This window comes from Micromys minutus (assembly GCF_963924665.1).
Source record: "Micromys minutus genome assembly, chromosome: 32".
Lineage (NCBI taxonomy): Eukaryota > Metazoa > Chordata > Mammalia > Rodentia > Muridae > Micromys > Micromys minutus.
This window is the reverse complement of record NC_137967.1, coordinates 2,333,605-2,360,445: the sequence shown is the minus strand read 5'-3', so window position 1 is coordinate 2,360,445 and position 26,841 is coordinate 2,333,605. Positions and strand designations below refer to the sequence as shown.

At 48.2% G+C, this 26,841-nt stretch overlaps 1 protein-coding gene across 2 annotated transcripts in view; it reads left to right on the top strand.

Annotated features, from left to right (window-relative positions):
- The first annotated feature begins 15,977 nt into the window (after positions 1–15,977).
- NAV2 (neuron navigator 2) overlaps positions 15,978–26,841 on the top strand; it is a 251,405-nt gene continuing 240,541 nt past the window's right edge. For both annotated transcript variants that reach the window (XM_080908845.1, XM_080908844.1), the window contains exon 1: positions 15,978–16,109. In XM_080908845.1, the coding sequence (XP_080764971.1) occupies positions 16,038–16,109 (72 nt within the window). In that variant the 5' untranslated portion in view covers positions 15,978–16,037. The remainder of the gene's footprint in view (positions 16,110–26,841) is intronic.

Sequence of the window (26,841 nt, the reverse complement as noted above, 5' to 3'; positions counted from 1 at the left end):
AAGTAAAAGCCACACTAAGTATTAGGCAGTTGAGCCATGGTGCTAGACACTAGGAGGGCTGAGCCTGGAGTCAGTGTGCCCATCCCCAGAGCAACACTGCCACTACATGGGGCAGAAGGGAGGAGGGAGGTGAGGAGAAGCCACACAGTGATGAGGTACGTGCAAGGCTGAGAATCCTGGACTTCCTCATATGACAGAAAGCGTCCCTGGGGGATGGAGAGGACATTAAAGTGTTCAGTTGAACCTAGCAGAAGGACGTGGGTTTAGTTATCACAGGAAAAGAGCTGGAGGCCGAGAGCTAGAGTAGGCTGGAGTGCAACCCTCTCATCAGTGGCTTTACAAAGAGCAGGAACCCCTGCCCTGACAAAGCCTGAATTTTAGGGAGTGTCAGCTTTTCAGTTTGGCTAGTGAGGCAGTCTCTTCTGAAAAGCTTGTTGCCTTCACTCAACAATAGTTTTGATCTTTAACTACGGTCGAGGGACATCGTTCACACACCTCATTTTCCCTCTTTCTTTTCTGTAGTGTTTTTAATGCTTTGATATACACAATCTGATCCTAACTCCTCTTTCCCTCCCTTCCTCTCTCTCCTATTTCCTCCCACCCCTCCTTTCCCTCCCTCCTCTTCTTCCCCTTCATTTGCCACTCTTCTTTCCCCCTCTCCTTCCCCTCCTCTTCCTCTGTGTTTCCCCACAATCTCTGTTTCATGTAGCCATAGCTGATTTCAAACTCACTTTGTTTGCCAAGGCTGGCCTCGAACTTGTAAACTTCCTGCCTCAGCCTCTTGAGTATGATGGTCTACCTTTCTAGCTCTGGTCATGGTGGTAAGTTGGAACAGGTCAGCCCCTTTGTCAACAGACTCTGATGCTGAGTGGGGGGGGAGGAGAAGGAGGGGGGGAGAGAGAGACAGAGAGAGACAGAGAGGCAGAGAGAGGGACAGAGAGATAGAGAGACAGAGAGAGACAGAGAGAAAGAGAGAGAGAGAGAGAGAGAGAGAGAGAGAGAGAGAGAGAGCGCTTGAATTAAAAGATACCCACTTCAGTACCCTAACCTGCCACTTTGGGAGCAGGGGCTTCTAGGGCTCGGGTGGATGGATTACATAGTGTCCCCGGGCACTCATCTGCCCTCTAAGCAGCAAAGACAAAAGTGACCCTTATCAGTGTTTCATAAGAACTCAATGAAGTTAGCAGGGCAAAGCATCATGGTAGATGTGTGAGTGCTAAGAGTTCTAGAAATATCTGTCACGTCCTTTTCCAGCTCTGAGCATATGCTAGGGCAGCCGAAGCGAGCCAATGTGACCTTCCTCCTAATGAGTGAGCCTTCAGAGCCTGCAGGTCCTGATGGTCCAGGTTCCATCCTCTCCTTGCTGTCACTGTCAACACTGACAAATGCATTTTGTCCCACACTTGGAGATGGTTCCCTGAGCCAAGCAGGGTCACAGTTTCCCTGAATCCATCCCTACAGCACCGCCAGCCAGTGGTTCTGCTAGCACATGCACTGAACCTGCTAACTTGGCCTTATCGGCACATCTCTTCTGTAATAGAGTAAGCTCCCTTCTCGGCCGGCAGGGGCTTGCCGGGAGCCCTTTGACCACCCTGATGCCTCCACCAGTGCAGGGCTAGAAGCATCTGGCTCGTCTTCTCCAGATGACACTTGGAATTTTAATCTTCCAATTGTGGGTTTCCATAAATCTGGGTAGAAACTGTCACCCCCAGTCTCCTCTGCTGTGGGAAGATGGCTTTGAAAAGATACGCAGAGGCGGCAAGACAGGCCCAAGTGTGGCCAGCCAGGAAGGGCACTCTCTGGTTGTTGGAGAGGAGCCTCCAGCAGGGAGTCCCAGGCTTTCCACTGACCAAGCGGCTTCTTTGAATTCACTGCTATGGGAGCCCAAAGTTGGGACCAGGGGTTCAGAAATAAGTTTTGCCAAACACTGTGCTTTGTTTAATCCTCTCCCACCTCCCCTGACATACCCATTTGCAGACAGAGAAAAACTGAGGTTCCCATAGGGCAACTTGCCCAAAGCTGCCAGACAGATGATGGAGGAGACTTGTAAATCTGTTTAACTGACATCAAAGCCTGTAGATTTCCGGGCATGTCTGACTCTGTCTTGTTTAATCTATGGATTCTTGGAGGCGAAATAATGGGGGGGGGTCCTTGAAAGTCTAGCTCTAAGTTTCTGGGACTCCCCTAACTGTGCTCCGTTAAGCCCTCTAGCCCCATCCTGCCCACTCCACTGGGGAAGGCAGGAAAGGATTGTGTGTCCTATAGGACCTCATTGTGAGGGTTAATGTGGGGTTAGCATGAAATCACTTTAGCAGCCCCAGGGATTGGTTCTGTGACAGGTATACCAGTCACTCTCCTGGTTGGCTATCAGCATTCTTATGTCTATGAGAATTCCCACAGGCCCCATTGCTTTATCTTAGTGACCCCAGGGGATTCCAGATCACAGGCAGAAGCCTGGCAGCATAGGCCATTTATAGCATTTAGGAAGGTCAGGAAGATCAAGGGGGACTACTGTAGGGCATAGAGCTACACTGAGTTAGTTCTGCAAACACTCAGTGTCCCCACTAGCTCTTTCTATGGACACGTAGCTTGTGACTTGGCACTAGTTACTCAGCAACAAGTCTGGTAAACTTGGGAGCTGGCCTGCACCTGTCCAGGACACCTGCCAGACTGGCCTGGGGAGAGAAGGCTGCTTCAGGGATGTTATGAGATGCTCGTAGAGCTTCAAAAGGCCTGTCTCCTGCCTCTGACAGTGTCTCCCACAGAGCATCTGCAGACTTAACATGTTAAGCAAGAATACTGCATGGCTGGAGTAACCAGATTTCTGAAGCCCTTGCCTTCTTTTCTTGGGCTCCTCAGGTCACATACATTAGTGAGGTATTTCAGAGCCCCAAAAGATTGTATTTTGAGTGGACTCAGTAGCTAGAACACTTGCCTTCTCAAGGCCAACTTAGTGGAGAGTGTTTGAGGTACCCTGGTTTCAGTCCAAATAGGATAGAAACGCATATCTTGCAGATTCTTGGAATCCTAGGAAACCCCTGGCTTTCTATTAAGTAGGTATCCTTTGATGGAGGCAGGCTTAACGTCAGTAGTGACGGCTTCAGTGTCTCTCCCAGATGCCTCATCGAGTCTGCATTCTCTCACCAGCTAGATAGTGGACAGTTCTTACCACAGGGTGCAACCCCTCCTCACTGGTGGTTCTGTGGGACTGTTCTGACCAACCTTGGGTGTGGTTGGTCCTGTGCACATTTCACGTCGTGGAGAGGTGAGCCACAACTTCACTGAAGGACAGAAAGCTGTCCCCGGAAGCTCGGGCATGGTTGCCCCCTTCAGTGTATATCTACAGACCCCATTGAGTTCTCAAGTGTCCGGGGTCTGAGAAGCAGGAATGGCTCCCATTGTCTCTAACACATCCTGTGGATCAGTTCTTCTGTTGCTAGGCTGATGCCCGGAGACCTGTCCAGAAAATCTACTCTACCAAATTATCTCGCTCTGAGAATCCAGACCTAAAACCAACTTGTCCTGAAATGTGAGGAGGGCGAAACTGTGGCTGACGGCTTTGCCGTGCGGTGTCTTTCAAGAGAAAGGGGTGGGGGTGGGGAGAATGATTGTGCGAGCGTGCATTCATTTGTCTGTGTGTGCCTGTGCATGTATTTCCGAATACCCATCTGTGTCTTTGCATTTGTGCTTGTCTCTTTGTGTGCATCTCCGTATATATCTATCTCTCTGTGTGTGTGTGTGTGTGTGTGTGTGTGTGTGTGTGTGTGTATATATGTCAGGGTGTATCTCAGTCTCCTAGAACCTCTTTGAGAGCTCACCATTGCTATGATTGCATCATGAGAGGCTGTAGAACAAGGTGGGACTCTGAACATCTGGGACCCGGATCTGGTTCAATCTTAGGTCTGCTTTCTTAAGCTCCCAGCTTTAGAAAATGTCCCCACAGGGGACGATGTGAGCCAAATGAGCACTGAGGGCTTACCTCCGGACCCAAGTGTGCACTTTAATTAATGCCCGGTAATTTTCCTCCGGGGTTCCTAGGACAGGACATTTCAGAGCACAAAAGACGACTTTGTGTATAGAGAGGTTTTGTTTTTTAACCCCTGAAGTAACCCGATAGTTTATTTTTCTGTCTGATCACAATCTCCGGGACGGCTGACAGTTTGCCTTTGAAATGAGTCAGCTTTGATCGGGGGACATGGCAGCCAGACAGGTCCTTTTTACTGTCTGCGACTTAGCCCAACCAGTTTGGCAACAGCAAGCCGCATCAGGGTGAGAAGTGGAATATGGTGGGCACTGGGGCAGCCTGTGACAAGGTAGCCTGTCTCTTGTTTGAAACCAGCAGGGCTGGCACTTCACTCTGCTCCCAGTGGGTCACCCATGAAGCATCTTTCTTTGCTGTGTGCGGATGAGCAGCGTGATGTGTGAAGTCCCCCCCACCCCCACCCCCACATATGCACTTCTAAATGTCAAAAGCTCTGTCTCCACAGCCTCCTTCCTGTCCCACTTGGCTTCACCTGGTCTCTCTCTAAGACTTTCTCTTCCTAAGCAGAGTGCTGTGTGGCCCGCCAGGATCTTTGACTTCTTCTAACGCAGTTTTGGGTTCTGTGTGTGAAAATATAGCACAGGGACCACAGCTCTATGTGTCATGAGGCAGGATGACTACATTGGAGACCACTACAGAAGGGTGTAGGGGAGGGGGAGCTGGCTTATGGCCATCTGTGGAGGTGGAGGGGTGGTTGCAATAAGAAATCAGGTCCTCCCTTTAATTTTAACAGTTGCCTTCAGAGTCAGGTGTGGGGTTTGCACTTGGAAAACAGAGGCAAGAAGGCTGAGAGTTCAGACCTACCTGGGCTACATAGTGGCACTCTGTCTAGTTAAATATAAAACAAAACAAAGTTACTTTCAACCTCACCCAGCTTCAGTCTCTGTTGGGAGAGGAAGAGGGGTTCTCCCAGGCATCTGAAATGCTTTCATGAGACAAAGACTCACAACCAAGAAAGGCAGCTTGCCACTGTTTAGTTTTGAAGGCTGGGACATTCACCACTGGGTTTCTCTCCAGTACACTAGGATCCAAACTCAAGCTGACAAAAGGAAGCTTTCCAGGAAGGATACCCAGCAGCTAATGGGTTCGGAAGGCTCTTTTTGACTTGGTGTTTGGGAGAACTTCTCATGGAGGCCAGGCTTGGGATTCTAAGACAAGAAATTGGGCCTGAGCACTTGAGAAGCCCCTTCTGTGCCTCAGGACCTTCTGAGTCTGGATGCAGGAAGGTGCTTTGATATTCATCATATGGGAAAGGTCACGTAGCAGGCGGTGCCTCGTGGGAACAGAGTCTATGCTATTGCAAGTCCCTGTGGTCAGTGGACCGGGCTCCTGGTGGCACCTCTTTTAAATAAAGACGGTATTCATCTGGTTTTCTCATGAAGAGTAAATTCAGAAGACCCAACAAAGCAGTTAGACCTCATTGTAGTAGTGTTGGTTAGGAGCACATCAGTACTGAGAAACAGTTTGGGGCAAAAAGTCACAGTCACTGTGGGCAGGCAATGGGTAGAATCTTTGTTGTCCCACACAGGCGTCAAGAAAGGTCTTAGAGGCACAAATATAGACCATTCTCCCAACCCAAGTATCTCCCTAACTGGAGAGCACAGACATGTGTAGTGGCTTCCTGTCCGCTATAAGCAGCCCTTTAGATCTCGGAGAAAGGTCACTGCTCTCCGCTCACCACACCCTCTTGCAGACAGTGGCCTGTTGCAGACGGGGCTCTGTTCCCTCCAGCAATGCGGGAGATTTCATTCAAGCTCCTCCCCCCGGGGGTGGGGCTACTGTGGCGGGAGATTGCCCTGGCCAAATCTTTCTGCAGTGCTGTCTCTCCTGCTCATTCTTGGCACCCAAATATTCCCAGGTGAGCACTTTATGCTGGTGTCATGTATCAAAACTATTTAACAGATTCACCAGACATCTGCCCAGCCGAGACGCAGCCTCCGAGCGCAGTGTATAGTGTTGGCCTTGGGCGTATAAGTGAGGACTACCTCCTCTGGTGAGCACCAGCCACATAGCAGAGGTTGCTGGGGCTGCTCTGTCGAAGATCAGGTTAGAGGCCAGGAGAAAGCTGAACTGTGAAGTTCTTCATCCTTCCAGGTTCTCTGCTGCATTAGTCGGGGGCAAAGCTTCATGGTGACCCCATGTTTGGATGTGGGTCCTCTTGTGTGGTTTAGAAGTCACTTAACCTCTCCTGAGTGCCAGTGTCCTCACTATGAAATGGGCAGTGATCCTTTCCTCACAGGGCATTGCGGAGCTTCCCTGTGGTGCCACATTCGGTAAACCCAAATAGATCAGAGTTCTGGGTCATGCAGGGAGTTACCAGACACACAGGAAGCCGCTCTCCTAGAGTGGATAGCGCATGGGCTGAGAAGACCATCACTCTCTCCTGCTTGGCAGTGGAAAAACCCTCTGTACAGCAGAACCAGTTTTACCGGCGAGCACGAAGGAGCCAAGTTAAAAATGAAATAACCGCAGCCTGATTGGCTTGGCATATGTTTCCTGGGCCTCACCCAATCTGTGGCTTAAAGGATTGGGCAATGGCCGAATAAACATGGGCCTTTGTCTAGAAACGTTTGGCCAAGGGAGGGGGAAGCATGGGGGTGCGCTAGGATTAAGGCTGAGGTGGCAGGTGGAATGTTCATGGCCAGTTGGCTTAGTGACACTTCCTAGTCACTTTCTAAGTTTAGTTGCATTTATTGGGTCCGTGTGGGAGGAGCCAGGCTTCATTCGATTAGGGGAGAGTGTGCTTCTCTACTGAAGAGCTATAATATGTGTTCATCTAGTTTTATACGACTTTACCAAAGAAGACAATACAGGGAAAGGATTCACTTTCATTTGTGTCTACAAAACACACTCCAGTTATTAGAGTCCTAGAGTCAGGTCTTTTGCATCTCCTCTTGCTCGTCTTAGTGCAATGGCAACCATGGTGCCCAGCCCTCTCAGACATGAAGCCCTGATGGTTGGTTAATCATCAACAAAAGATGGTCTGGATTCATCCTCTTAAAATGCAAGGCTGATTTTATCCTGGACAGTTATAGGGATCAGATCTATATCAGAACAGCGGGTGGTGTTCATCACATAAATCTCAGTGTGCTAGCTAGGACCATCCATTTATTGGCTATGTGGAACGACAGACATCAGAGTGGAGACTTGCTCCTCTGGCTTGCTTCTTTGTGATTCACCAAGCCTGTCTTTTCTTTTGTCCTTCAGTTTGCCATTCACCCATCTAGTCATCTACTGATCCATCTGGTACTGGCTGTTACTTAAGTAGAAGCCAGGAGAAATAGTGACCGTGGATCTTTTCCTCGGAGACCTTAATAGGTGAAATATTAAGAAATATAGATGAAAAGGGTAAGATTTGTGGGGTGGGGTATTAACATTTGAATCCAGGTTTTGTTGAGAATCCCAGATGACCCCAACTTAATGAGGCCTGAACTTTGCAGCCATAGAAGTTAATACCAAGGAACTGGAAGAGGCCATTCTCCACGAGTAATTTCGGGTACCTCCTCTGAGAAGGAGGAGCAGGAGGTGGTAGGGGCACCTGCTTACTGTGCACATCATGAACCAGTCAAGAGATTGGGACTCACTTGTGCAGGTGTTTGGAAATGCCTCATGGTGGATGTGGTCCGGAGGAGGCTTTCTGAACTTCACTGTAGTCTGCCTAGATATTCAATGGGGTATTCCAGTTTTTGAAGTTCTATTTCAGCTCCGAGTCGGTGCTGACTCCAGAAAGCCTTTTATACGTCTCCCTTCCCATTTCCATGTGTCATGTTTCCATGGTCTTCATCATGCTCAAGATGAGTTCTAGCCTCACCGCTCCATGATCTAGAAATATGGGAGCTTGGAGATGGGGGCTCAGCCTCCATGGCTGCTTCTATTTTTGGAATCTGTCCCTTGGCTATAAATAAGGCTGTTGCCTAGTACCAGTATTGATGGTATTTGCAGCTGTCCTCTGGGAGACAGGCTCAGACGAATAACCCATTTTCAAGAGGACATGGCCATTAGGCAACAGCTATTTATGGTTCCTATTGACCGAGCCAAACCTGAATTGTCACTGGCATTAAAGTTTCATGTGCTGGGAGCCTCCTTGTCTTATCTGGCTGTCTCTTTCTATTTATCTGAATTATCTACCATGTTTATCTCAGTTCCTCACTAGGATTTGGGTAGCTTGTAGTCCAGCTGCTTGGGTTACACTTAGTGTACTTCTGGTCCTCCCACAACCCTCTGAACTAGGACAGGCATGGCTCCACCTCACACAGGGGAACACCAAGTGTCAAAAGGTTAGCCCCTTTGCCCACTGAAGTGGCAGAGGCAGAAGCCAGCCTGAGTTCTGCTGGGAATCAAAGCCTGGGTAATTTCCGTGAAACCGCGCATATCTGAGGTCTGGACCTGGAATGTCACCTCGGAGGTTTTTATTTATTTAGTCTGATTACAGATCAGTCACTTGGCACTAATTCATTAATGGGACATAAAGTTTTTAACAGCCCGTCCACACCAACTCTGTATTAGGAGCTACACTGCTCCATCTTCAGAATCTCCTTTTCAGATTTATAAGTAAATCAACAATAATAGTTTATTATAGTGACTAAACAATAAATAAACAATAAATAATAAAATTAAACAGTGAATAAAATGCCAGGCCACATTCTTTATGGCATTAGAACCCAGTGCATTTGAGAGATGACTGAGTGCCTCCAGGGACTTTTCAACTACAAAATACTCTTCTGCGTGATGCATTGCATCATGAGTCCCGATGGTTTTCAGTGGCCTGGCCGTGGACAGTCTAAGCAGGAAATGGTTCTGCACCAGTCACCTCCTCCGTCACCCCAGGCCTTTCATCTCTGGTACCTGTACTTCTTCAACCCAAAGTGTGCAACATGGTTAGGCCAGGGGCCAGAGAGAGCCCCTGTTCATCTCCCCTTCATGTTGTTACCTCTGAGAATGAAGTGTGTGTTTGAGAACCCGGTGTAAGATCTGCCTTGTTTCTTCTTCACTCTCAGACCTCAGGTACATCACATCTCTGAATTTCAATTCTCCTATTTTATTGTATTCTATCCATCCATCCATCCATCCATCCATCCATCCATCCATCTATCTATCTATCTATCTATCATCTATTTATTTGTTGGTGTTTTCAAGACAGTGTTTCACCGTGTAGCTTTGTCTGTCCTGGAACTTTCTCTGTAGACCAGGCTGGACTCGGATCAATTCTCTTATTTAAGAGGGCAGGCTTATTTCTGGGGAGGGAGCAGAGATATTATCTCAGTGTTCTCATGTTGATTCTGTATGCTGATGCTTCACACATCAAGAAAAAAACCAAAACTTAAACAATATGTGGTAGCAGATTTCAGCACCTGAGAGGTTCAAGGTAGAGAATCAAAGAATGAAGGCTAGCCTGGGCTATTGGCACACTCCAGACCAGCTTGGACAACATAGTTAGACCTTGTCTAAAAGAAAGAGAAGATAAAGGGAGAAGAAGCAGGGAAGGGGGCAAAAATGGAAGCTACAGAGAGGAGAAATGTGTGTCCTTATGCTCACGAGAGCTGGCTGTCTGCTCTACTGGAAGCCAGCTCTTTCTCTTGATGTACCCCAGGTCACACTCTCTCCAAGGACACACTTTCTCCCCACCCCACCTCACTCTGAGGGGTTGGTCAGTTGCATCCTATCAGAGTATCCTGGTAGTACTCTCGAAGCGACCAACCATGCCAGTGTCCCACCAGATGCGCAGGACAGGGGTCAGCCCCTAGTACACAGCCTCTCTGAATACAGGGATATTCTCCATCAGCCGTCAGTGATCCCTAGTTTGAGTGGGTGGGGAGAGTGTGTGTGAGAGCAACCCAGTGTTCTAAGCGATAAAGCCCTTCCCAAGCACCTACCTCTTTCTTTGCCTGTCTTCCCCCTACGAGAACAGGACATAGTGGTGGAATTCTCCCTCCTGTGTTTCTGGAATGCTGAAGTTCACCCCCTTTGTCCCACACTTTGGTCACTGAGACAAGTTGTGCAGTTACCTTGAGTGTAAGCCAACACTCAGACACGCCCACTCTGCAGTGCTGAGTTTCATTCATAGTGACCTATGGCTGCCAAGCCAGACAGTATGGCGTAGGCTCGTCACTGGCAAGTGCGTTATCCTTCCTGAACCTCAGAGTCCCTGTGAGCCACACAGGACCAGTCATAGAAACTACCTCATGGGGAATGCTCACAATGGGCTCAGTGGATGGCATCTAGGAAGTGTTCTGGGGTACCACACCATGCTGTTCTGCTAAATGTCTAGCCATCTTATAGCTACCCTCCCAAAGACTTCGTTCCCTGGTGGACAGCCAGCTGGTGACGTCCCCCATCCTGTGTCACCCTAGGCTGAGTATCTTCCTAGTCTGGAAGCCACCAGGGAGACGGTCCCATAGGAACTAGAACAAAGGCAGAACAGAAACGGTTAACCAAGTTAAGCAACTTACCGGACAGTGGGACATGCAGTTTCCGTTTGCAGGCGTGAAGCAGATGGCCCACAGGAGATGATTCCATTACCTTTATCATGTCAGGGGAAATTAATTTGCTGCTCTATTATCCGTTCTTTTGTTTATAAAAAAAGAAAAGAGATGTGATTTTGTTATCTTTGGCAAAAGCAATTTGTAGAAAGGCCCCCACCTTAATGGAAAACAAAGATATGGCAGGAACTTAAAAAAACCATTGTCTTCTAATTGCCTGCTAAAAGTCTGCGTAGTCCAGAGAATAAAATACTGCTGCCCATTGCTGATAAAATTGGCTTCTGTTTTCTGCTTCCAGTCATATAAAGTATATATATATATATATATATATATATATGTGTGTGTGTGTGTGTGTGTGTGTGTGTGTATATACATATATACATATATGAATATATGATATATAAAGAGTATATGTACATATATATGTAAAGGACATATGTAAATATGTATATGTAGGATATATAAAGGTTATATGTATGTATGTATCCTTTATATAGTTGGGAGAGGGGGAGATTTCTAATGAGGGGATCTTTAAAATCTTTCAACGATAGGCTGAGGTAAAGTTTACTCTTCTTAGTGATGTTTTGCAGCACAAACATTCTTAAGTCCTGGTGTCAGGCTGCTCACATTTTTCACCCCAATATCTCACATTAAGTTATGACCTGATAAATGTGAGGGGACTCCAGGCATCTTGAATCCTGCCTTCTAAAGGTGAGAAAGAACCAAATGCAGATTCTAGACCTAAGAACAAATGGGATCTTTTGAATTTCAGGCTCAGGGTTGTTAACTGGGAGATTCCTCATACTTATTCTTTGGGCACAAATAGTTCTTTCATGGATCCTTTTGAATGGATCAAAGTAAAACCTGGAGTTCTGAATGGCTTTCTTTTTGTTAGTTCCTTTTATCTTACTGAACAGTTACTAATGAGCATTCTGGGAAATTCACCCCTGTGGGTGGGGTCTCTAGAACATAATGACCAGGGGCTGTAAACCGGTATATACAGGCTCATGCACATTGAGTGTTTGTGAGTATACTAAAACGAACATGTTCTGAGACCCTGTGATCTCAAATCAAACACTCAGCAAGTACCCGGCTTGAAGTAGCCAAGTCCTTTTGCTATTTTTGCCAATGAAGAATTAGGTTTCAAACATGACTGTACATCACAGTCAATATGGAACTTTGAAGGTTTTTTTCCCTTAAATAATCTTTGTTGTTATTCTTTTGTTTGAGACGGAGTCTTGCTGTATAGCTCAGACCTCAACACCTAGTTCTTAGCCTCCTGAGTGCTGGGATTACAGGCAGGCTCCTCATACCTGGCTACAATTTAGTCTGAGACTAGACTTAGCTTTTTTGTTGCTGTTATATTTTGCTGTTGTTGTTGTGAGACATAGTAACACTATATAACCCTGACTGCCTGGGATTCACTTTGCAAACCATACTGGACTTTGAATTTGTATCACCCTTCCTGCTTCAGCCTCTTTTGAGTGCTGAGATTTAAGGCATAGCCATCCATGGAGCTAAATTAGCTTTTAATTCATGAGTAGATTTTGGCTGTTTGACCTGAGTTTGGTTCCTAGTAACAGTATCAGGTGGTCTTCAAACACCTGTAACTTCAGCTTCATAGCATAGAACAGCCTTTTCTGGCCTCCACAGGCACCTACACTCACCCCCTTCCCCCTTGTGTGTGCATGTGTGCTTGTGTGCGCGTGCATACACACACAGAGTTAAAAATAAATTTAAAATAATAGATGTATCTTTATAGAAAGGTTGTAAATAGGGAATATAAGACAGAACATTGTGTGGACCTTACAAATTAATAGTGCAATACACCTGCTGCCACTAATCAACTGGTGTTATCAACTTTTCTCGTATTTTCTTGGCTCTTGTTCAATGCCCTTTGTCTACTGGGGGTGGGTGGAGGTCTTCCCGAGGACCATGTTAAATTTAATAGTTAGGTCTTCTTAGGCTCCTTTGGGCTTTGGCAGTTTCTTTTTCTTTCTTTCTCTTTTTAGATTTGTTTGTTTGTTTAATATATGTATGGACACTGTTGCTTTCTTCAGACATACCAGAAGAGGGCATGGGTTTGGGAGAAAAAACCTCAATTAATGGGCCTTTTCCCTCAAGGTGTGGGGTCTGTTCTGTCATCCTGACTGGGATCTGTGCTGGCGTGGATCGTCTTGGCTAGGTAGTGTCTACATATTCCCCATGGAAGGTTTTCTTTCTCTCTGTCCCATATCTCTGTGTCGCCCACAGTCATCCTTGACCGAGAATGCTGCTATCCCTTAATTTGGATTTCTACTTAAATGAGGTGTTTTCCTATTCTCACTCACTTGCTTACACATTTCAGTTATCAGTACAAGCCCTGCCTGGACTATCTGTTTCTCGTTATAATTTATAATGTAACACTGCTTTCTTCTTCTACAAGGCGTGCTGAGATTGGCTGGCTCTGACTGTTAGGAGCTTGCTCACCTGGCTTCAGGCCCCTTTGGCATACTGTGATTTGAGGTGGAGATACAGTGTTGCCTTTGGGAATTAGAACAAACTGCAGCCTTTTATGAAGATAGCTTGTCCCAGTGTGTGAAATGTATTTCCCTCTCTTAGAGCATGGTGTTGGAAACCAGTCTGGGTGCTAGGGTAGACACGTTACTACTGAGATATCACTATGTTTAACTGCTTTGAGGTGACAGACAAGAAAGTGTGTCTGTGTGTGTGTATGTGTGCCTACTTCCCTTCGTAAAGACATATATCTATAAATGTCTGTGTTAGATAAGCATTAATTTATAGTAATATATGACACAGTTCTTCCTAACAAACGCTACTATAGTTTAGAAATTTATTTTATAGTTTCTATGGTACCCATCTCTAATCCATTACTTCACAGGTCTTCCCAACTTCTTCCTCTGTGTACTGCCAGCCTCCCTCCTCCGTGATGGCACCCCCCATGAGGCTTATCAGTACCCCCAAATTGTGTTTGACCCCCTCGGTTAATATCTGTCAGTCCCTCACATCAAGCCCCATGTCACTTTCGAATGTTATTCTCTCTCCAATGAAGGTGCAAGTAAGCATCTAATAGCAAATAAATAAATAAATAAATATTTGTTGAGTGAATGGCACAGCAGTAGAGAGAAGGAGGAGAAGAAAATACAGGATTTTTCTAATCCCGCCTACACACACACACACACACACACACACACACATTTTTTTTCGATTGTTTGCAACATGTCATTCACCCTGACACTTTGAATCAAGTCTGTCCGGGTGTAGAATCCATGTGCTTTGTGCTTTCGTGGTTTTTCTGCAGGAAGCTCCCCTCTTCTATTCTTTGCCAATGAAATGGGGCCTTGTGGGTGGCTCTGGCGGAGGCCAGGGGGCAGAGATGGCAGAACCTTTTGTCACTCAGACCCCATCAGGGAATTGGCTCCAGTTTGGTCTGGGGAGGGGACTTGTTAGCTCTGCCTTTTGTGATCACGATGAAGGCGATGTTGATTTACAAGTCACTTGGTAGAGGCAGGGAAAAGATTAATTAAATGATTATCCCAGCTGCCACACACTAATGCCTTTCTCACTGGGTTTCAGGACTAGGAAGCAGAAGGCCACCACATTTAGCCTTCTACAGGGTACCTAATTGACAACTTTGAGATGCCAAGTATTATTAGATTTGGGAAGGCTCCGTGTCCATGGCTGGCAGCTTCTGATAACAAAGGAAGCTCTCCTCTGGCCACCTCTTCCTTACTTGATGTCCATGCTGGCATTTTATGAACATAATATTTTTATGATTGTTATCTTTTGGTGATTTTAATCCAGGCTCTTGAGGACAGCGGCTTACAGCCCGGCAGACAGGCAAGAAAATGCGTTGAATTCTGAGATGTGTTAGGTCCTGGCTGTGGCCAGGGATTGCAGAGTTGTGTTTTGGTGGGGGTGCGGGGTGGGGGCAGAATTCTCCATCTAGAAGGCCCTTCTCTCAGTTTAGCTGTTCCCAAATAGTGGTGCATGAGAACCCCCTGTCTGTATCCAGGCTGTGGGGCACATCATTACTCCAACCCTGCCCCCCACTCTGGCATTCCTGTTTTCAGCAGGCCTGGGATAAGGCCTGAAAATCTGCATTTCTAACAAGTTACCAAAGCCACACTGCTCTGCTGGCTCCAGAAAAATTCCCTGCCCAGTCTTGGCATGGTCTCTTCCTATCAATCAAATGTCACCTCCGCAGAAATGTCCCCTCCATGGAGAGGCTGTTCTCCAACCCGTTCCCCCTTTTTAATTTAAAATTTATGTGCTGGGGGGCAGTGTTTTACCTGTACGTATATCTGTGTACCACGTGACTGCCTGCTACCTAGAAGGCGGCATTAGACCCTCTGGGACTGGAGTTACACGTAGTCGTCAGCCGTGCTGTGGGTTCTCGGAATCAGACCTGGATCCGCTGGAAGAACTAGTGTTCTTAACCACTGAGCCATCTCATTTCTTAATTTTTTATTTATGTGTGTGTGCATGTGTGTGTGTGTGTGTGTGTGTGTGTGTGGGCGCGCGCACGCTTTATGCCCTACCGAGGATAGGTTCTGGACATGGCCTCCATGCCCGTCTTAAACACCACATGTTTTGTTCACAAGGTATTTGTTTGGAGGTCGCAGAGGCCACTCTAGATTGCGTGATTTTCCCATCTCTTGACTACATTGAAACAAGGCCATTTCAAGCAAACCAGCGTCCTCCTCAGCACAGACTAGGTCGGTGAGCTGCCATGCCTTGGTTGAGAGTTTGACAGGATGTAAGAGCTTAAAAGATCTGTTCCTGCTGACTCTTCCTAAAGCCTGCTTTCGGGTCTATTGCTAACACCTGGAGGACGGCATCCCGGCGGAGGCCCCTGTAGCTTTGGAGCGGGGTGCCCCTGTAGCTTTGTCAAGATCCGGGCAAAAGCTAAGCCCTGGTGAACTCCCTTTCAGGACTGAAGGGACGTGCTTCTCCCTGTGAACAGTGAAAAGCAGTGCAGTGTAAGGGCAGGAAACAGGGTGTAAGGCAAAAGACGAGAGGCGTGGAGGCACATTGTGATCGGGGAGAATTTGGGAACCGTGCAGAAGCTGGAAGCGTGTAGCCGCCGGTGCAGTTCGAACTTCCACAGTAGTCTCTGCCAGCGCAGGACAAGGGAGGGGGCGGCGCCGCAGGTTTGTTTGCTTGGTGCAGCCAAAGAAACTGAGATGTATTTCCCCAGCATGTGTCATGGACATGTAAGCACAGAGAACTGGATTATTTTGGAGAGTAAAGAGAATCTGGTGGGGGTGACAGAGGTGCAGGACCCGCAGCACCAAGAAGCCCGGGCAGGGGTCCAGGAGGCCGCCCCACGGATGGGGTAACATAAGCTGCGGCTGTTCAGGAGGTGGCCCGTGTAAGGAAATCTGACCACAGCTAAAATTAACCTCTGCGGCTTCACACGCCTCCTCGCTGCTTTGAACTAAACACCCCCTAGAGAGGGCACCGGCTGCTGGCCGCTGAGGACCACACTACTGCCTGCCAGCAGGGGTCCAGTTATGCCTATAAGCATCAACGTGTGGGTCCCTGCTCGGGACCAAAGTCGTGATTCCTGTGACCATTATAAAGTGGTGAGCGAGTGAGGGGCATGGGAAGGGTGTCCGGGGAGAGCGGTAAGGCTCGTTTGAACCAGGATTCTGTTTAAAGAAGGGTTCGGATTTATTGTCTGCGCTGGGTGAGGCTCTGAGTCCTCTGAGAGATTGCCCTTCACCTCCCTCACAACCCCCCCCCCCCCGATGTTTTCTGTGTCACGTGTCCTGGTTCAGGAAGGCTCTGTGGTGTGTCTTTAAAGCAGAAGGAGAAGGGTTTGTCTGGAGGTTATTGGTGGTCTGAGAAAACACAGTTGCACAAATTCAAAGGAAGCCAGAGGCCAGGTGGGCAGGGTCACCATGGCAGCAGGTGTGGGCATTTCCATCTGACTTCCTAACGGGGCCTCAGCAGGTGCAATGGGGAGAAAGATGGACTTGTGTCAAGGCTTTCGTGTGTCAGGGAGTAGTCCAGAGGGCTTCAGTCATGGGAAGATTTGAGAGGGGAGATGGAAGGAGTTCCTACATGTTAAGACCCTGATATTAATTTTCTTCTGTCTCCGTCTCTCTCTGTCTCTCTCTGTCTCTGTCTCTCTCTCTCTCTCTCTCTCTCTCTCTCTTTCTCTCTCTCTCTCTCTCTGAGACAAGGAATTTTTGTGTAGCCCTGGCTATCCTAGTTCGGCTTGAACTCAGAGATCCACCTGGCTGTGCCTCTTGGTGCTGGGATTAAAGGCATGGACCACCACACCCAGCCAGCTGTGACCGTGGCATATTTCCTGAAGGGTATTATAGCCTCCCCTGCCCCTGGCCAGGACAACCCAACTCCCCACTTGTGAAGAATCCACGTGGGAGCTTGTGTTCACTGAGCAAAGAGGCAAGGTGTACTTTTCTTCTCTAGAATCTCCTTAGCGTTCAGGTGACTCCCACAGCTAAAGCAGCCTGGTGCGACAGTGTGATCTAGCAATGGGGTGGTCATTTTGATAGGGTCTGAGAGAGTGGCAAGAGTGTTGAGAAGCTGTAGCCTCAGGTCTGGGAGCTCCCCCTTAGTTTATTCACCCCAGGCTTCTCCTCCCTCCCCCCTCCCTATCCAGCCCATAGCCCAACTTCTGAGACAATATTAGCATCCCAAGGTAGCAAGCCTTGTTCGGAGAAGATGTCCCTGTGTGTTTAGAGGCATGCTGAGTGTAACCGACCTTTGGCGGTGCGTTGTTTCATGTTTAAGCCCCACGGCATTTGCCTGCGAGTGAGCAGACACTGTGTGGCAGGACTATGAATGATGTAAGGGAAAGCCCCTTCCTAAATATGGCTTGACACAGGTCAGGGACTATCCTGCTGTGCGGAGGCCTCTGACTCCTCTCAGAATAAAAAACGCTACAAAGTCAGCATCTCTTTCTGCTTTTGTGTGTTTGGGGACTTGAACTCACAACGCCGGACTTGCACCCCAAGCGCCTTTACTGGCTGAGGCATTTTGCCAACCCGTTTGCCTTTTCTTGTTGCCTTCATCCTCCAGATGTGCTGGCTCCTCACAGCAACAAGGTTGCAGGGAATGGGGTATGCATCTCTTTGACTTTAGATGTCCAACCCTGTGTAGGCACAGCAGTAAATAGCATCATCTTGTGGATATATTTCTTAACTCCTGAGCTCCAGACTCAGTGCCCTGTAGAATGGATTTTTTTTCTTTGAGGTAGAGTGTTAAAAATAGGATTCACCAGAAGGAGGCTATTAATGTGTTTCGAACACAACCAGTGTGCCTGGGTGGGGATTTCCATTCCCAGTTTAACCTGGATAGGCACAAGAGCCAATTCTCTCCCTTTCTTAGGAGCTGTAGACTTATGAAAACTTCTTCTAGAAAGTTCTCTCCATCTTGGCTGTCCCTATGAGCCAGGCCAACTTCTCTAACCCTCTTGTGATGTGATGGTGTATGGACCAAACTAGAAGACTTGACATGTGGTGCTGATGCTGATCCGTGTCCAGCTGGGCACCAGTGGCCTTATCTATGTAGTAAGACACACACGGGCTCCTATGCTGTCTCCCATCATGGCTGGCTTGTGTGAGTCCTATAGAGCTGGGAGGCAGACACAGCTTTGTTGTGAGGACACCATTGTTCCTCCTAAGATGACTCCATCAGGGCTCCTGTCCGGGACTCCAGAATAAATAGTATGCTTGTTCAAACTGCCCTTTTGAATCCAGGGCCACAGTCTACTGGGTGGGGGTCAGCCCTTTTTCTCCTAGTCTTCCTGGTAAAAGCCTATTGCAAAAACATAAAACACAGCAACCTGGGATTCCCCCATAGGCCTGGCAGCTCTGACATCTGGGAATGGAGAAGGGCCCAGGGCACAAGGCACAGCGACCACTTGGTCTCCTCAATGGAAGGCAAACCTCTTCGCTCTGGAATTGCTGAGAAAGGAATGAGGCTCCCTTGTGGGGAAGGGGGGTGGGATGTGTTCCTAGGGTAGAGCGGGGGCAGCCACTGCTGGGGAGTGCCTGCCGTCCAGAGCTTCTAAAGTTACTTCCACACAAACACAGAAGTGTGTCTGTCGTCGGGCAAGTCCTGGTTCTTTTTGACAAGTGACTTGGGGTGCTCTGACCTCTCAGGACAGTGTCAGACCTTCTGGGGTCCCGGCAGTGCCTTCCTGAGCAGGCATCCGGTTCCTACCCCAAATGCCAGCCAGGGGCCACTCTTAGATGTTGACTTCCAATGCTGCCTGTGCCTCACAGAATAAGAGGAAGACTTGGAAGCGTTTGTGTGACTTACCCGGTCTGGGTGTAAGAAGAGGGTGAAGCCAGGACCTGTCTCCAGGTCTCAGGTCACACTCTACGTGTAGAATTCGATGTGTGTCACTCACACACACGATAGTGAATTTCAGAATACAACACACACACACACCCTTAGCCAAGTGCTGTGGGGTTGAAATACCTGTTCCTGATTATCTCAGAAGTCAGTGCCTCATGACTTGCTATCAATGGCTGATTCATCCCTTGAGTAAAAGGATGTGAATTTGTGCATCTATCTACACAAGTAGAGCTATAATGCATTTACATGCGTATCATATTCCTGGGCTCTGAGCAATCTACTTCCCACATTTTTCTGGGTGAAACCATGGCAAGACCCCACTGTCTTGCCTCTGCCTGTGTGTCAGGGGCCTCTCTGGACTCGCTTCACCTGGAACATCTGTGTTGCCTCCCTCAGGTGGTGTTTTGCATGGGAAACACTCTTTGGATTGGCTATTGGAAATTTTAATCAGCCCTGTGCATCCTATTTGTGTCACTGTGTCCCTTAAAAAAAAAAAGTTACGGGTCTGGAGAAATGACTCTGCAGATATGAGTATTGGCTGCTCTACCAGAGGACCTGGGTTTGATTCCCCCGGACCCACATGGCCGCTCAAACCTCCTGTAATTGCAGTTCCAGGGGATCTAATGCATCCTCCTGGTCTCCACGGGCACCAAGCACACACACACACACACACACACACACCTCAAACACACATTCAAACAAACAAACAAAAAAAGTCCAGACACATAGGTAATTAAAAATAATAATAATTAAAAGAAGTTAAGCCACGGCAACAAGCCCCCTCTTTTACAAGACAAAAACCACACCTGGCAGGTTTACCAGTTGGATTGCATAGATGAGTCCACCCTCCTGATGCTAAAGCCCGGATCGATTGAGCTGGAAATGTAAATGCTAGTTTAGAAGAGTGACTCATTCCCAGAACAGAGAGCCCTGTGCCTCTTCGGACCTCTCAGCCCTGATGGAAGGGAGCAAGAAGAGTCAGGTGAGTTTTGGTCACCCGAGACAGGCTGGGACCCGGCCAAGGCCAAAGGAGGCGAGGAGGAGTGCTGAGCCAGCCAGTTGGCATTTCTCTGTGTGGCAGTCGGTGCAGGAGAGAGGAGGGCCAGTGCTGAGACTGAGGCTTACGATGCCTCAGCCAGGAGAGATTTCTCCCTTTCCCAGGCACAGTGTGACGGCGGGGCTCCTGCAAGCTCACCGTGCAGCCATGGGAAGCAAACCTGAACCCGGAACAACCTAACTGCGGCTTTGGCTTGCTGCTTCCTGACCCGTGACGCACCCGGAAGCGGAACTTGGCATCTCTTTTTATTCCCCAATCTTCTGCTTGTCCTAGAAAGCCCAGGGAAGACACATAGATTTTGTGGAAGGTTTTCCAGGAGAGAAGAGACGGGTGGGGTACCCTCCATTAGACCCCATGCACACAGTTCTTTCCTTCTGCGGGCAGGTCCCGAATCCTACCTGCTTCCCTGGATTCCTCTACCCACACGTTTGCATGCTCATGCCCTCCGATCTACAAAACAACCTCCCTCTTGGAGTTGGGGGGGGACAATAACTCATCGTGCTTTTCTAACCCACCCGAGTTCACTCCTGGATGGTCCACACTTGGCTTTTCAAGAAAACACACTGGGTAGGCAGCACTTGTTGGCTCCCTTGGGATGGATCCTCACCCTCAGCCAGGAGAGCAGTAACTGCTTCGTATCCCGGGAGCCTCAGAAACAGAAAGCTGTAGTGAAGTGATTAGGACTGAGTATTATTCATTACCGCTTTTAAGAAATGTCATTTAATTGGGAGGCGTTCGTGATTTTAGCATAATCTCTAAATTAGCCGGTTCCCAAAGTTTCTACAGCTGCTCTGGCGGACTGTGCGGTGGGTTTGTATCTTTTTTTTCTTTCTTTTTTAAACTGTGCTTTTGACATCTCTTAATCCGGTGCGTCGGACTGTGCAGTGGGTTTGTTTTTTGTTTTTTTTGTTTTTTGTTTTTTTTTTTTTTTTTTTTTTTAAGCTGTGCTTTTGACATCTCTTAATCCGGTGCGTCCTACAGGCATGAGAGGCACCTCTCAGTAAAGCTACAGGTGCCTGCTCTGTGACTGGCTTTAAGATACACCTTAAGCCTTAAAACACTTGTTTTCATGGGCTTTTTAAGATTCATTAATTAAAGGGCAACAAAGTAATCTATCTCACGCAGTCAACCAAATCCCCATTCCAAGGTTGTCTTTCTTCCACGCTCAGCCGGGTATCCCCTAGAGGCCCTGTGCACTCCCTGCGCATGCGCATATCCATTTTCCCCGTTCAGGCCACGTAAGTCAGGACTTGCCTGCAGATTTCGAGGTGTGCTGATGGTTTTCCAGCAACTGATGTGAGCAGGGTTTTACTCTATAGAGTATGCATTTGCAGGAACGAGGGTGGGGGCTGGGGGAGAGGGACCCAGGACCACAGGCTTGTTTACAGGATATGCTGGGATCTTATAGAAAGAAGAGAAAAGCTGGCAGGATTTGTCTCCAAATCCCTCGAGGGACCCGGATAACAGCTGGACTTTGTGGACTGGAGGACCGGCAACTGAAAAGAGGAAATAGTACTTAAAGGTCCCCCCTCTCTGAGTGCTTTATGCACCTCACTGTAGACGAAGCCACCCTGGCCCTGCATAATTAAGACTGTTGTCCCACTATACAGATGGGAAAGCTGAGGCTCATGGAGTTATGATTCGCCTAAGGTCACAAAACCTCAGCATCTTCTCGGTTCAAAAACAAACAAGCAAAGCAAACAAATAAGACTTTATAACTTAAAATGGGGTTGGGGTGGGGAGGAGGCTGGAGGGATGGCTGTGGTTAAGAGCACTTGCAGAAAACCCAGGTGAAGTTTCCAGAATCCACATGGCAACTTGGAGCCATCCAGTTCCAAGGAATCTAATGTGTTCTGACTGAGCACATAGATGTGTGGCGCCCATACAGGCTTGCAGGTGAAGCATTCTGGCACATAAAATAAATTGATCTATTTTTTTTAAGTTAGTAATGTAAACTGTAGTGTCTTGGGAAGGAGCTGATCTGAGACTACCTCTCAGAATGAATACAAAATGGGACCCAGAAGCAAGAGAGCAGGACCTCAGGTCCAAGGAGCGGCCTCACTGGGAAAGATGGCCACCGTGTGTAGCTTGACAAGGGTCTGGGAAGGAGCAGACTCTTCAGCCCCTGGAATATCAGGAGAGACAACACCATCATGGCCATAAGCAGCGGTCATGTGACCTTAAAGGAAAGACGAGGCATTCTCTTCAAATCCTCGAAATAAATTACATATATTTTTAATATTTATATTTATATTATGTGTGTGTGTGTTTAAAAAGAAGCAAATTAAGGGAGGAAGGGTTAAAAAAAACAAGAAGAAAAAAAGGTAACAGAGCTCTCTCTCCATCTGTTCTCCTGATGAGGAAGTCCTTGAAGAAGCCAGTTTGAGCTGACCCAGGTCGAATCTACCGCTATCTCCTATTGTTTCAAATACCTTCTTTTTAGGGTCTCATTGGTCAGTCCCTCTGAGAGCTAACCCATTGCCTAACAAGTCTGGGACAGATAGAGAGATCTGCGTGATGTCTGGGTTGTCACCACCCTTGGGTGAGGCTGCCCTGCCGGATGGGTGCATTGATAGTTGTTGTTAAAAGGAGGGGTACCCCGTTCATGTCTTACTGCTCCGCCTGCTGGGAGGACTTGATCCACCCGTCCTGTCACAACGGTGCTTGAGAGAGAATCAGCCTGTGGGTTTCAGAAGAGGGAGAAAACGCCTTAGGCATTCTTTATGTTGCCGACGCTGGTTCTCTTAGAGACACTGGGCCGTGTTGTTCAGATCTGCATCCTAAGGTTGGTGAGGGACCTGGTTTTATTTGGAAGTGTCCAGTAAGAATCTTAGCATCCATTCTTATGTGACCTCCTTTGCCCTTCCTGGGAGGCCCTTGGGAGATACTCAGTCTACCTTTGGGCTTTAAAATGTTTGTTTGTTTATTTATTTATTTATTTATTTAATGTACATAAGTACACTGTTGCTGTCTTCAGACACACCAGAAGAGGGCATCGGATCCCATTACAGATGGTTGTGAGCCATCATGTGGTTGCTAGGAATTGAACTCAGGACCTCTAGGAAGAATGGTCAGTGCTCTAACCACTGAGCCATCTCTCCAGCCCACCTTTGGGCTTCTTGAGTCAACAAGAGCTTTACTTGCCACTGTCTGTGTAGGAGCTGAGTGAACACTTGTACTTCAGAGCCTGTTTGCTTCATTTCAGGTTTTATGCTGCTTGGTTCTCTCACCACAAAAGTACTTAACAGAGACGGGAGGGAATTTTACTAGGGCAGGAGCAGGAGGCAGCTGGATACATTGTATCCATTTGTCCATTTGAGGGAATTTTACTAGGGCAGGAGCCGGAGGCAGCTGGATACATTGTATCCACAGTCAGGAAGCAGAGAGTAGTCGATGCTGGTTCGCTGTTCACATTCTCATTCTGTCCAGCACAGCAGCCTGAGTCATGCTGCCCACATTCAGAGTGCTTTCCCTCTTCTTGGAAACCGCTCTGAAAACTCTTTGATGGACGCACCCAATGATGTGTTTTCCTGGTACCTCAGCCCCACTCAAGGGGATGAAGATTGACTACCACGGTGACGCATGCGCTCAGTTATTTATCCAGCAGCGTTTTAGTGAGCTCCTGCTGTGGGCCAGGAAGTTTTAGACGTTTGGAGAACTGGAGCCAACTAGGAAAACTTCCTGTCTACTGCTGCTGCTGCTGTGATCACAGTCATGATTCACCCAGCACACAGTAGGTCTTGTGTCCAGACGCATTTCCCTAGCACGCTGGGGGCAGTGCTCTGGTGACAGGGCCAGTGCTTTGAGTCCTGGGGAGTGGGGTCCAGAGCACCTAGTGCTGTGGGAGAACAGATTGTAGGGAAGATGATTCTGAGCATCGTGAGTGGATTAACTGGATATGGGAGGCAGACACCTATGTGCTCCTCCTTAAGATGTAGCCAGTCCCTCCCAACACCTTTAGCAGCCTGGTGTTTTTTTCCTCTTTCTTTCCAAAGGCAGGGTTTCAAAACCTCTGGAGTTGCTGTGCACACCCACCTGTAACTTGTCCGCGTTCTGAACACACAATGCCACCATTGTGTGGCTCTGGGGCTGTTCCCAGGCCCAACCCCAGCGTTCTCCGTGCAGGGTCCCAGGCCAGCCTGGCCCCACAGACTGGAAGAACAGGGAGGGGTGGGGGGTGAGGTTTACCCTGAGCACAGCCCCGCTAAGGTGGCACGTGTTATACTGGCATATTTATTTTGGTTTTCCTAGTACTCTTGTGAAATTATGTGTACTTTATACCTTGGTGACATGGGAAAGTGCCAGTGTCCATGTGCAGGTAGGTCTGTTAGTACTCAGTGACAAGTGTCCAGCCCCTTTCCCAGGGTCTGGCGGCAGTGCGGTGGCTATTGTTCAACCAGCCCTTCTCACAGCCTCACAGCTTTTCCCACACTGCCATGACATGTGACCCTCTGCAGCTCGGGGATTCAATTCGAGCCCCTCACAAACAGCTCTCTTCCAAACCGGGGAAACCTTTGACTTCTGTACAAGTAGTTTTGTGCATCTGCGCAACCAGATACCAGACGAAAAGCAAGTAGAAAGAAGAGTTTCTCTTGACTGGGAAGTTGTGCTGGTCGTGGTGTGAGCATCTGGTCACGTGCCCACGGGGGAGCCGGGGGATGGGCGCTGTGCTCACTTTGCTTCCTCTGTCTCCCCTTCTCGTCCAGTCCAAAGCCCCAGTGTGTAGGATGGTGTTGCCCGCATCCAGGGTGGTTCTCCCTTCCTTAGTTAATTTCCTTTGGAAACACCTTCGCAGCGTCTCTTAAAGGACTCCAGATCAGTAGAGTCGTCAGTAGAGGTTCTGTTACAAGCTCTTAGTACGTCAGTTTGAGAGAAGTGATACATCTGGCTCCAAGACAAAGGTGAGAACAAAGGAATCCCTGGTTTGCCAAGTGTCCGCACATGGTGTGTCATATACTCCCTTCCTGCTCACAGTGAGCACAGTCAGCCTACACCAGGAACCACTAAATGCCCTTAGGCTCTCACAATGGGGAGTCAACCCATTTTGCAGGTAAGAAAACTGAAGCTCAGTGAGTTTAACGACGTTATGGAGGATCAGCTGTCCGGGAAGTGGTTGAGGCATGTCTGAAACCTGATGGCCTGGCTTCCAGCAGATGTTTTCAGTTTGCGTGGCGTTACAACAGGGCATCATCCCACACGGGTGAGGTGTTCGGGAAGCGTCTGCTGAGCGCACCGAGGCACAGGGCAGCACGAAGCAGCTTGCTTTCAGACTCGGGTGAAGCCCGGCTTTGGTGGGAGAATAAAGTTGACATTAAGAGCCGTGCCACTCTAAGTGGCTTCCTCTGTGTGTTTGCATGCAAATGTCTTTAGAAGTGAAGCTTGCAGGGCAGAGGGTATTGGGAAGTAGGTTTGTTTGGCCATAATGTAAGCAGGATGGCTGCAGTTGAAAAGTGTGTGGCCCCCTTATTTATCCCTACTACCTTCTGGGTCCAGACAGGGATCCTTGTCCCTGCTACTGATGGCTCTATTCAAACTGTAACCCAGGAGCAGAGGCTGGCAGTGGGGTGCACTTGTGCTCAAGTGTGTGTGGGGGAGGGGTGGTGGCTACGGAGAAGCCAGTCACAATCTCAGTGTTTCTGCAGCCCAGCTTTTTGGTGGGGGTCCCCTCAAAAGAGGAGCCAAGCCTTTCTCAACTGAAATCAGCAGTCACGGGTTCTCCCCATCTACGTATTTTCCTTGGGGCTGTATCATGTCAAGGCACTGAACGATTCTTGCTCTTTTTTATTTTCTTTATTGAGATAGGCGACTACGTAGCCCAGGCTAGCCTCAAACTGTCTTCCTTCTTCTGCCTCCTTGTTGCTGGAATGCTTCTACCTACCAGGCTGCTAACTGCACAAGACGTTCAGAGACGGTCAGTCTCTTAAGGAGAATCTGTCGGACTTGGTGGGCCCTAGGAGCACCCTTTAGTTCATCACAGTGGCCTTGTGTTCAGAGTGATGCCCCTGGGTGGTCAATAAAAGGGAAGTTATGGCGATTAAAAGCCAGCTGTGTTACAGTTCTCACTGTAATCTGTTTGGGAAGACTGCCAATTAAATAGCTAAAAATGTGAGGCTCTGAAGAGAATGGCCTCTTTCTGCCACCAGGAGTGACAATTTCTCTAAAACTCAGTGTTTAACTTGAATATTAACAACAGCTTTGTTTTTGATGTGTTGTGCCAGAAGCTGACACTGTGCTAGCTAGTTCATACGTGATCTCATCTTGTGTCTAAGGCACCTGTGTGTCGGCCACATCTTCAGGGATACTGAGGCCCACGGGGCATGAGATCCATCAAGTGACCCACACTGGGAAGGCTAAATAGCTTAACCTGACCCACTTGTACACCTGAGGTTGCAAACGTTGCCTTTATGAGGCTAGAGTGATGTGTCTCGAGCCTAAGACGGGAGTGGAGTGCTCTGAGGACCCTGGGCATTAGTGGACTCTTAACAGACAATGGGGGGGAGCAGAGCTTGTGTTCTGACTCAGCCCCACTGCTCTGTGCAGCCCCACAGAAGATTTTCCTTCTCTGTGCTGGGTGTCGCCCTGTGTTTGGCTGGTCATGCAGAGCATGTCACCCTTATGCTGGGAAACAAATGGGACCAACCTTGCTATCGTAAAAAAACAAACAGCGAGAACACCCCATTCGCTGGTACAGCGTCACTGTTGTAGCGCTGGGTGAGAGAAGACACTGGGCTCACAGCCCTCAGGCACAGGAAGGATGTCACCTTGATGGTACGACCAAAATCTTGGCTCAATGTCAGGCAGTCGCATTCTTTGCAAGGAACACGGGAAGCAGCTGCTGGTGACAAATGACTTTGCTCTGGTCAGCGATCTCCCTGACAGTGTTTCCTTCCAAGACTACTCGCACCCTATGTTCTCAGGAATGGCTC